At 39.6% G+C, this 12,287-nt stretch overlaps 1 protein-coding gene across 2 annotated transcripts in view; it reads left to right on the top strand.

Annotated features, from left to right (window-relative positions):
- The first annotated feature begins 167 nt into the window (after nt 1-167).
- Nucleotides 168-12,287, top strand: part of Ankrd55 (ankyrin repeat domain 55) — an 83,924-nt gene continuing 71,804 nt past the window's right edge. Inside the window, exons 1-2 of one of the 2 annotated variants that reach the window (XM_013018540.1) lie at nt 168-208; nt 515-606. In XM_013018540.1, coding sequence (XP_012873994.1) covers nt 549-606 — 58 coding nt within the window. In that variant the 5' untranslated portion in view covers nt 168-208; nt 515-548. Of the gene's footprint in view, nt 209-458; nt 607-12,287 lie in introns of those variants that run through there. The other variant, XM_013018541.1, reaches the window with a different exon arrangement.

Raw genomic sequence — 12,287 nt, forward strand, 5'->3', positions numbered from 1 at the left:
TCACGTGACCCAAATGCAGTTCTCACTCCACCAAGAACACAGCCGAAACGCAATCTGCATTGGCAGCTTCGCACATGCTCCGTCTGGCCCTGTAAATCCTCTCTCACCCATTGAGATTTCTGTTGGTTTTAAAAACAACGTTTTAGCTGCGAATGTTTTAGCTACTAAAGCTCTGAGACCTGCACTGTTTCCCTGGCCCAGGTCCAAGGCAGGTACCTTCCATGAATATTGATTTGGGTTTGTTTTTTTTTTTTAAAGGGTTTGTGCTGTTTTGTCTCTTGGCTTGGGGGTGGGGTGTGTAATACTTAGACACAAGTACAGCTGATGAATGAAGCTATGCGAGTAACTCTTCCTGGCAGGTATTACAAGAATATTCACCTATTTTTTTTACCATTTACCTTGACATCAGCCTGCAGGGCTGATGCATGCCTAGTTCTTTCATGAAAGTCTTGGCAAGGGATGCTGTATTGATTAGTGTGGGCAGCACAACGTGAGATGCTGTTTTCTTCTCTAGAGACCTGGATGTTTTTTTGCCATTCTGATGGTAAATGATGAGACAGGCTACCATGGATTTCAGCACCAATTCAGTATTTGATCAACAAAAAGGTAAAACGCTGCTTTAATATGTTCTTTGGCTTTTGTCATCCTTAGTACAATGACTGGGATTTTCATTTATAAAGAGGTGTGTGTGTGTGTGTGTGTGTGTGTGTGTGTGTGTGTGTGTGTGTGTGTGTGTGTGTGTATGTGTGCATAGGAAAAAAAAGGAAGATTTCACCTAGAAAACAAGCCCTGTTCTGAATGTTCACTTCTAATAGGCATTTGTATGACTGAAACAAGCTTATGGGCTTTCTATCTTACTGAAGTATTTATTAAGAGTTTTTAAAATTGATTTAAAAGTAAACTGCTCATGTGTATAATGCTATCTTCATTGTTTTTTTAAACAATCTTTAGAATATATTAGAGAAAATCACATCAGAAGAACATGTCATGCATCTCTTTTCACTCTGCAACGTCAGTGTTGCCACTGTGTCTTGTCATTGATTCTCTTCAAGTAGAGATGTTGATCGTAGAGGTGGTGGGTTGCTAGATATCTCAGCCAAGATGGTAGAAGGATTTATCACTTTGTGATTATTGTCAACATCAAAATATAGCTTCTTTATTTGTAATTTCCAGAGTGTAGGTAATTTTATGCCTGCAAAGTTTACTGTGAAATCAACTTATTCTTATAATAAGCAAGTATATGTATACATATATATGTATATATATTCATATAGTCTATCTATGTGCATTTTACATCTGCATTGTGCATATATACATATCCATGTGATATGTGTAATTTTATACATAGTCTGTATGTACAGGCCATTTCCATGTTTTAAATGTAATAAATATTTTTAAACATCTGGTATCTAAACCACAGTCCACAACCTCTGAATATGCTGCATATCCCTAAATACTTGGGTGATTTGTGTTGTTTTGGCTACATTGTGAAATGGTGGCTTGTGCATGCTCTTTCAAAGCTCCTTCTTTCCTTCTCCCCTTGGCTGCCTGAGCCCATACTGTTTACTACCTCTCAATCTACCTCTGGCTTCATGGGTGGATTATTTTAGCACAGTGAATGTCGCAAACTATAATTTAGATGGCTAATTAATGTTTACTTGTATAAATGTCTTCTCCAGATCTTAACTCATTTTGAAGTGTATCTGTGTGTGTGTGCGCGTGCACACACACGCCTTCAATATGTGCTGGTTCCCTTTTTATTACAAATGACACAGAAAAGGGGATTGTCACCACTGCTACCGCCACCCCATCCTCTTTGTACATTTTGTTCCACTGATGGCAATCAGCAATAGTGAAAATCTGCCCAGAAGCAAAGCATTGCTGTGGCTAAAAAAAAATGATGCTGCTGAACCATGCAATCTGTAGAGAAATACAATGGGTTTATTTCTGAGGACTAATTGGAGGGAGCTGGGACTGACTGCAGAGGAACTAACTGTCATCATGAATTCATCTGTTCCCTATGGTACCTTACTACAGATATGAGTCCAAAACAGCTAAAACATTAATTGATAATATTGATTTTCTCAACACACCTTTCATATGAGTAATCTATAGCAATTCCTCCAACCCTAGATCTGCCTCTCCCCATGAACATAAACTATGTCCTTGTCATTTCTGCAGTCCCCACTACTTTCTCTCTGTCATGCTAAGATGATGGAAATATCAGGGGTTCTAAATCTTACAAACATAGCTCAGTCAGAATGACAGATTAATTATTTTGAAGCTGTGTAAACTTGGCAATTTAACCTAACTTCTCTGGACCTTTGTTTCCTCAGCTGTAAAATAGAGGAAATGATGTTTACATAACAGGGCTATTGTGAAGATCTAAACTAACACATGAGGATCACTTACTACATTGCATGAAGTGCAATAGAAGTTTCCATATCATGGCCATTACTGTTGGATTATTATTTCCACTATGTGCTGGTAGTTCCTCAAGCATAAAAAAAAAAATTCACCTCTCAGTCTCTAAGCTTGGATTTAATAGTCCTCAGATTAAGTGGGGTTTAGTTGGTAATGGGTGACCAGATTGTAACAATTACTTTTCTCAGAACTCTAGGGTACCATTTAAAGCAAGCTCTAAAGCAATAAATTAACAAAATGAGGTGTGAATAGTTCTTTCATCCCATTAGTCCTTCTGTTTTTTAAAAAGCATGAGGATCACAGCAGATTTAGTTTGCTGAGTAGTTTATAAATATTTGTTAGGTAAGCCACATTGAAGTGACTTTTCTCTAGAAAAATGAATATGGAGATTTGGAAGATGTTCTAAGAATTCTTAGTATCTGGAGAAGATACAGATATTGGCAGAGACCATTTTATTTGGAAGAACCTTAGAAGTCATGCGGTTCTCTGGTTCTGTAACTTGGCTGCCCATAGAGATCTACTACAGAAGGATGGAGGGGCGGGGGGCAATGAAAATATGGCTACCTAGATCTAATCCAGGGAGCCTCCAATTTGATATGACCTGACATATGTTATAATCATCACACCTTATTTGTTACTAGAAAAGGGGACTGAGACCTGGATGTTCTCTATCCAGAAAATAGAGCAATGTCAATAATGTTAATCATGGTGAACATAGTCTAGAACTTAGCTCATGTTTACCTAGAGAATGGAGAAGTACAATGTTCCAAAATGGCTTTTGGGACTCTGATCAGTTGGATCTGGAAGGCTTGTTGTCAGGGTTTTGTTGACAGATAGACATTTCCTCCAGTCCTGTGGCAGCCCTTTTTCAGTTCCAGGAGCTTGAACAAGCTGGATGATCTCTGACTTCAGTCTCCTCTCCTATAAAATCCAGGTAATATGATGCAGATTTTTACCTCCATAAAATTCTGGAGGCTTCCAGATCAGATTCTGTGACTGGCCACTGGGCTTAGGTCAGAGTCTCTCTTTGCACTGAAAACTTAGGAAGACGAAGCCTGAGTCTTCAGATCTCTCTACTCCTCTCTTGTGCTTTTTACTTTCACCATAGCAACAGCTCTTTGGTCCCACGTGCTCTTCCTGGCTGTCTTCCCTCTCAAAGCCCTCAATGCAAGAAAGGACTGTAGTAACATCATTTACTACAGAACACAAAGCTTCCTGTTAAAGTCTACATGTTATGTAACTGAACATATTTTCATTTTCAGCTTTATCTCCACTTGTGAAAAGAAAAACTTTGCTGTGGCTAAAGGAATCTCAAGCCTCAGAGAGAGAAGGAGTAGTAAGGTGGTCTGGGGGTGCTTACTGAGGCTGCTAAAAAGGAGAGATTGAAGAGAGTCTGCTCCTGCCCCTGTGTGTTCATTTGCAAACACCTGCAGCCTGTGGGCCCCTTACTGCTTGTTTCTCTTGTAAAGTGGTTAAGAGAATGAGAGAAAAGACTCGCCCTATCCAGGTTAGTGTAATGTGTTGCATTAGCATCTTAGGGCTGTGGTAACAAATTATCACCTCTTATGGTGCTTAAAACAACAGAAAATTTACTCTCATAGTTCTGAGACCAGACATTTGAAATCAAGATGTCAACAGAGAGCATACCTCTTCTAAAATTTCAGTGAAGAATCTTTCCTATCTTTTCCATCGTCAGGCTATACTGGCCTCATGACTGCTCTCTGCCTCTCTTCCTATGGCCTACTCCATGTGTGTCTTTCCTCCATGTGTGTGTCTCAAATTCCTTTGGTCCTGGAAAACCCCGAATAAACTCTGCAAGAGCTTTGACTTAACCACATCATTTCACAGCTCAGGTATTTCTTTATCATGTTATGTAATAGTCACAAGTTCTGGAATTAGGCCATGAATTTATCTTTAGGGCCATCATTTATCCCTGTATATGAAGTAAGAAGTCAACTACCAAAAAGTATGCAACCTGATGATATGGGTTTGTTTTTTTTTAGTAGAATCTATTCTCGTGAAGCTAGAAGAAAAGTTGGCACCTAAAGGGTATGTGGAAGGACTGTATTTGGTGCTGACTGAACAGGCCCTTTGCATGCATAATATAACCACAAAGTTGCTTATAGAGAGTAAAAGATGGAGACTCTTGTGTAAAAGACTGAAGTTAGTCAAGCTCATAGAACTCTCCTATCAACCCCACTATTTTTATTTGTTTTTATTTTGTATTTTGTTGAGATAGGGTCTCACAATGTAGCCCAGGCTGGCCTTGAACTTGCTATGTAGCCCAGATTGCTCTCAAACTTGCAATCCTCCTGCCTCAGCTTCTCACGTGCTGAGATTGCAGGAATCCACCTCCACATCTGGCCTTCAGTCCCATAATTTTTGTTCCTTTTTCTGAAGAAATGACAAAAGATCATGACTTAGTGACCATTATCGCAAAGTATAATGAAAAAGCTAGAATTCCAACCTAAGCTTTTTCTTACTTCAAACTTCATGTTCTTTCTGCCACAGTACGTTTCTTTCTCAGTATCTAAAAAGTTTAGTGGAAAATTAAGGAATCAATGAAAAGAATCAAATTAACAGAGTATCTACTTTTATCATTAAGTGATCATGCTTTTGAGTTTTTAATGCTCCTACACACAGATGTGCTGGGTTTGATCCCAGTTTCAACAATATTTGAATTTTGCTGAAAGCGCAAAAGTTAAACCTGGAATCTAACAAACCAGATGACTCTAAATGAAGAAAAAGCGAACTGCAAAGGAGTTTGGGGAAGAGAGCAGTGGGGAGGCAGGCGTGAGAGACAGGAAGGAGATGATGATCATCAAGTGAACCTGGACTAAAAGCCTGGAAGCCTGGAATGAGGCCCAGAGCACCGAGGATCATCCTGAGATTGATTTTCACATTGACAGCTTCGATAAAGGGTGACAAGATGACAAATCACTCACCTACTAGATACCATCAGAGTCCCTATTTCCTGTAAGGAGATGTTCTACCTTCTCCTCTCTTGGATAAGAAAGTGATGAAGGGAAAAGAAAGATGGTAGAAGAATGTCTTTTTAAAAAAAATATGCTTAGCCACTCAATACCCAGCCTAGGCAAGTGTGTTTACTAGACTTCCTCCAGTGCTACCACCCACCCACCCCCAAACACATTTCTCTGCCTCTTTGACGCTACTCACTTCTTCTTCTCATCACCCAACTCCAAGGAAATGCTGTGATATACCAGTCCATTCTGGAGTCTCTGCTGTAACAGATGGAGGCTCCCATTTGTTACCACCTGGTACAACAATGCCTCTAAAACCTGAATACCCTCTCTACTTCCCCTTCTCAGATTGTCTTATCAGCATGTATAAGAAGGAAACCATTGACTCACTTCATCCAAACAACCTAGAAAATGCAAGTAATTTATATTAGAGACTAGTGGAGTGGTGTCATTCTCCACAATGGGCATACTGGCCCCCAAGGTGGCAGTGGGGAACTCTTGCTGGAGTATGGTATCCCAAGAGGATGGGTGCATGTTCACCCTAGATATCCCCTGCACCTTTTTTTCTTGAGCATGGTATTCAGGGAGAAAGGATCCTCTGCCTGGGTAGCCACATCTTCTGTATCAACTCTGGCATTTCCCACAATGTCATCACATCCACTTCAGAAGAGCAAGCCTCAACTCAGCCCCTGGCCCTGTAAAGAGCTTTCCCTGTTATTTCTGTTCCTTGATCTCACAACACTGCAGGACTAAGAAACTCTGCTGGACACCTCACATCTGGAGATTTTCCCTTTTCTGTGAATACTGCCACTTTGTTTACAGGCCATGCTAATACAACCCAAACTTGTAGCTGTTTCTGAATAACTATTTAAAGATAATAATAAAGAATAGATAAAACCAACAATAAAAACAGTCCAAACTAGAACTTGGAAAAACTTGTAGCTGTTTCTATTAAGAAATAAGTAAGAAGTAAAACATCTCACTGGTTTCAAAATATGGGAGAAGGTGAGAAGACAAAGCTCTCGATGCGTGGAGAGCTGGGATCATAGGAGATAGGATGTGCAAGGGCTAGACAGCAATGCAATGGAAGAATATGTCTGATGGGGAGTGACATGCTGCACATACTGTTGATGCTCAGAAGTTCTGAGGCACATTCGGTGCAGTGTCTGCTGGTTGTGCGCATTTTCTCACAGGAGTGATCTGCATCTCATCTGGTTCATCTTTTAAAGTCATAATAGCTACCTCTCAATAATAAATAAGTTTGCCTGCTTAATAAGGTTACTTTGATCATTTTTTCTTTGTGAAAATTGAAAATGGCACTTGCTCACTGATCAAGCTACTCTTACTTTCCTGGGTGTATTAGGAGAGGAAAAAAATAAAAGAGATTCTATACTCTACATGGGAAGTATTCCCCCTTCTAGGTGTGCCCTCAGAACATAAAAATGTATGCATGTAATAATAGTGTTCCAATTATTTTAACTTGTCCTTTGAAAACAATTTCACTTAAGGAAATGCAATTGTAGGAATGATATAGAAAATATTTGTATACATCTACCCAGATTTATCTATTATTAACATTTTATCTCATTTCCTTTATTAGTTGTTCTTTCTGCCTCTGTCAGTATGTGTGTTTCTCTTTCTTTGTACCTTTATTGACTCTTCTGTCTGTATTACAAGTTTTCCTACTGGTCCAATAATGTCTTTTCTGACATCCATCCCCTTCTCTCAGTATAGAATCCAGTCTAGGATTAGTTGTCATATTTAATTGTCATGTTGCTTTAAACGCCTTTAATCTGAAGTGTTCCTATAGACTTTGTCTTTTATGACATTGACATCTTTTAACATTATAAGCTTTCTCTCTTCTTAAATACTTCGTTCCACTTTTGGAGTTTGAGTCGTCCATGACTGGATTGGTACTATATACTCTCAGCCAGAGCACTGTATAGGTGATGCTGTATCTATCCCAAGTTACCACAGGCTATTTAAATCCTTTCTAATTATTATCTTGCAGTAGAGGTGTGGAAGTGTTGGATGTCAGTTGGTTCTAACAGAGTTCATTTTTTCCCAATTGTGAAGTTGATATTACCTTCTTCAAAAGAAAATTCAAGCAATATAAGAAGGAGTACTGTATACAGAAAATATGTTCTCCAGAATCTTAGCCCTAGCCTGTTGCCAGAATCTCAGCACCAAATGCATCCAAAATAACTCAGACCCTATGCTAGGGCTAGTTGTGGCTTCTAAGTAAGAAACAGATCAGGCCGAGAACATTAACCAGGATTCGTAGTTAGGAGAAACTATCACTCTGAGCTCTCAAGTCCTAGACACTGCACCAAACTCTTTGTTCCCATTATCTCATGTAGTCCTTGACACAACATCTGGAGCAGATGCCATTGTGGTTCACCTGAGCTGGTCTAACCTGTCTAAGCCCTACAGGGCAGAGAGCAGCCTAGCTGTCTTAATTCAGGCTTCTGGTCCCCAATCCCTTCTAATACTTTCCTTCACACTTAACATATGCCTTCTGGATTGTGACGCCTCACTCCACCCACCTCTACTTGATATCATTTACTAGGAGGAAGTGAAAGGTGAGGCAGCTAAAGTCCTTGGCAGGGTGCCTAATTTCCTTCCTCCGCTGGTAGAGCTGGGATAGCTATGGTGCCCTTAAGCTGAGCTTTCCTTTGTGGGGAGTTTGGCCAAGAGGTCTCAGCAAACTGTGACAGCTTGACCTTTCCCAGGGTGGGGGTGGATTGAGTTTCCATGGCAGCCTGCCTGGGAAGCAAAGAATGGCTTCAACAACGAAGGAGGAGGACAAGGAGCAGAGGAAGAATTCAGAGATGGTGCTGGAGTGTGGCCTAAGGAACTGATAGGATGGGAGCCAGGGAACCAGGTCCGGACTTGGCTTCCATCACAGCAGCATCTAAGGTGGCTCTTTATCATCCTCCTACTCAGTCTTTTTGTTCTATGCAGCAACAAGTTGACATTTCTCCAAGAGACAGTTCAGAGAGTTCTGATGTTGTAAACAACATGAAAACAGCAGTTAATTTTTTTTTTAAAAAAAAAAGAAAAAAGTGAAAGAACTTCTGCAAACTTGGCATTCTACTTTTTGGCTGTGATCTCAAGACCACATCTGTGATCTTTGATTCACTAGAATGATTCATAATACAATCCATGCTTTTTACAAAATGTATTTTTTTTCAAAAACTGTGAGGGGGCACCCCAAATCCACCTAGTTGACACTCTTATCCTTCTGATTACCTACCATTATTTTTAAAGGATGTCCTGAAGTTTTACCTACAAAGAAGATGACTGGAAAGGATTACTGAATACAGACAGAAGGGAATTTTGGTGGGTTCATAGGTGTCTACTTGCAGATAATAACAGGAAAAACCAGTTTAACAAAGGATCCTAGAATTTTAAATTATACTTTTAGAATTACAATGGACCTTGGTAAATAAATAGTTCAATTCCCTCCCTCTTTTTTTTTTGGCCAGTCCTGAGGCTTGAACTCAGGGTCTGGGCACTATCCCTGAGCTTCTTTTGCTCAAGGCTAGCACTCTACCACTAGAGCCACAGTGCCACTTCCGGCTTTTTCTGTTTATGTGGTACTGAGGAATCGAACCCAGGGCTTCATGCATGCTAGGCAAGCGCTCTACCACTGAGCCACATTCCCAGCTCCCAGCCCTCCCTCTTTATATGTGGAGACTGAGAGCTAGAGGGGTCAGTCATAGTAGTGTAGAGCTGTGTGGCCACTGGAATCAAACTGAATGCCCAGATTCCAACCCTGCCTCATACTTTGTGGGCCAGTTCTTTAACAGTTCTGTTCCTGGGGCTGGGAAGGTGGCTCAGTGGTAGAGCACTTGCCTTGCATGCTCGAGGCCCTGGGTTCAATTCCTCAGCACCACATAAGAAAAAAGCCGGAAGTGGCGCTGTGGCTCAAGTGGTAGAGCGCTAGCCTTGAGCTGAAGAGCTGAGGGACAGCACCCAGGCCCAGAGTTCAGGCCCCACGACCGGACCCAAAAAAAAAAAAAAAACAGTTCTGTTCCTTACCTTCTTCACCTTGCAAGTTAAAATGAGAACACTACAAAGTATTGTTATAAATACTGAATTAATTAATACATACAAAACACCTGGAACTATGCCTGTCCCACAATAATTACTAAGTGTTGGTGTGAGCAACAGAGTGGTTATAACAGTCCTTATAGGATTGTTATAAAGATTTAAGGAAGTAATACATGTGAAGCCCTGGAACTGTGCCTTGCCCTGTACCAGTGACTTAGTAAGTGACTTAACTAGGGTCATATGGTCAATGTCTTCTAGGTATCTCCAATGGGTTCTCAGCACAGCATTCTTTTCCATTTGGAAGAATAAAACTCTGTACTAGAAGGAAATGAATTCTCCAAGAAAGCTCCTAGACTTTTGAGGGTTGTTATTTTCTTTTTCCTCTGTGCCTGGTCTTCCTCCTATGAAACTAAGACATCTTCTAGATAAAATTCTTCCCTTTGCTCAAAAGCCAACTTAGCTGATAGAGTTCACCCTATAGATGGGTGCCACTCAAGTTTCTGGGCTTTAAATTGCTCTGGTAATCTCCAGTTTTGAAGTAGAACCTCATTATTTAAAAAAAAAATATGTTTTAGCTGGGCGCCGGTGGCTCATGCCTATAATCCTAGCTATTCAGGAGGCTGAGATCTGAGGATTACAGTTCAAAGCCAGCCCAGGCAAGAAAGTCCATAAGATTCTTATCTCCAATTAACAACCAGAAAACCAGAAGTGGCACTGTAGCTCAAGTGGTTGAGCACTAACCTTGAGCTGAAGAGTTCAAGGATAGTGCTCAGACCCAGAGTTAAAGACCCATGACCACCACCAACAAAAAATAATAATAACAATAATAATGATTATGTTTTACATTGCTGGACTATTTTGAATAGAAGAAATCTCCTTCAATACTGAATTTTTATTTACTTATTTACTTACTTACTTATTGGTCTGGGGCTTGAACTCTGGGCCTGGGCACAGTCCCTGAGCTCTTCAGCTCCAGGCTAGTGTTCTACCACTTGAGCTACAGTGCCGCTTCCGGTTTTCTAGTGGTTTATTGGAGATAAGAGTCTCACGGACCTACCTGCCCGGGCTGGCTTTGAACCAAGATCCTCAGATCTCAGCCTCCTGAGTAGCTAGGATTAGAGGTGTGAGCCACCAGCGCCCAGCAATACTGAATATTTTGATTATGTTTTTTGATTATGTTGGATTTTTGTCTCCTCTTTCTGTTCATTTCTGCTTTTAGGAATGTTAATACAATCATAGCCTTTCAAGGTATATAAAAATCTGTCCAGTAAATAATTCATCCAGTCTCCAACCATCCAGCTACCCTCTCCAGAAGCAAAGCAATGTAACCAGTTCCTGATGCGCCTTTCCAAAAGGACTTTTTAACAGATAAGCAAATACTTAGAGTCTTCAGAAGATAGTTTTCCATTTACTTTTATAAATGCAAATTAATCCTTGATGTCTTTGATCCCTAGATTATAAGAACTTTGATTGAAATGATACTAAACTTACGTTTATGGTAACCATTAAAATTTGCTTGTACTATGTAGTCTTCCCATCTAGGAACAAAATATATTCCATAAACTCATCTCTTCTGAAATATCCTATAATAAAGTTCTGTAGTTTCTCTTACCTGAATTACAAATATTTTTATGATTACCTGGGTATTTTATATTTTATTAAAATGAGTTATTTTCCTCTTTACATTATTTAATGTAGACTACTTTTATATGTAATTAAAATTAAGATTAATGTTATACAATTATATTAATTCTATGGTTAATTCTCTTTACTGCATGAAAGATGATTATTGTAGCTCTCCCTTTTCTTCAAGGGATCATTCCAAAATTCCCAGTGGGTGTCTGGAATCAAGGATTGCAACGAAGTCTATATATGCTGTGTCTTGCTACACATGCATACCTATGATGAGGTTTCGTTTAACAATTAGGCACAGCAAGAACTTACCAACAATAACCAATGCTAAATTAGAATTTTAGTAATACAATGTACCCTTACTCTTTCTCCCCTGTCTGTCTTTGTCTCTGTTTCTGACTGTCTTTCTCTCTCTCTCTCTCTCTCACACACACACACACACTCACTCACACACACACACACACACACACACACACACACACACACACACATTTTATCCTTTCCCCTTAAAGAAAGTACTTCATAGCTTCTCTTTAACATATCTGATTTTCAGAATCACTGTCCATGTTCTTTGGAACCATTATCAAGTAAGATAAAGGTGCCTTGAACACAGGTACTGTGACACATCAACAGCCAATGTGACATCCAGGATGACTGCAAAGTGACTAATGCCATATGCAGTGCAGATACGTTGGACAAAAGGATGATTCAGATCCCTTGGGGGACAGGACTGCAAAAACTTTCATAATGACTCAGAATCAAATGAATTTAAAACTTAGATATTTACATCAGGAAACTTCCATTTAATATTTTCAGACTACATTGACCATAGGTGAGAAAAGATCTATAAAGAGGTAGGGAGGACTACTCTAAAGCATTCAAATGAGGAGGGGAAGGGCCACATAGCAATTAAGAATCCTTGCTCCAGGTCCCCTGAATGGGTTTCAAATCCTGTTCTGTGACTTATTTATATTAAGTGCTGTATTAAAAGTCATTAAAACTTAAAACTTCCATTTCTGCATACCACCTACTTCATAGGACCCAACTAAGATGAAACTGTTAGAGCAGTACTTAGAACTCAAGTCACTATAAAAGTTAGCTACAACTAAATTATGATTATTTCTCTTCTTTGTGATTATTAGATGTTGTTATTTTTGCTTTTTATCTTACTGTATTAGTTGAGTTTATCTTTTT

This window comes from Dipodomys ordii, unplaced genomic scaffold, assembly GCF_000151885.1.
Source record: "Dipodomys ordii isolate 6190 unplaced genomic scaffold, Dord_2.0 Scaffold41, whole genome shotgun sequence".
In the NCBI taxonomy this organism is placed as follows: domain Eukaryota; kingdom Metazoa; phylum Chordata; class Mammalia; order Rodentia; family Heteromyidae; genus Dipodomys; species Dipodomys ordii.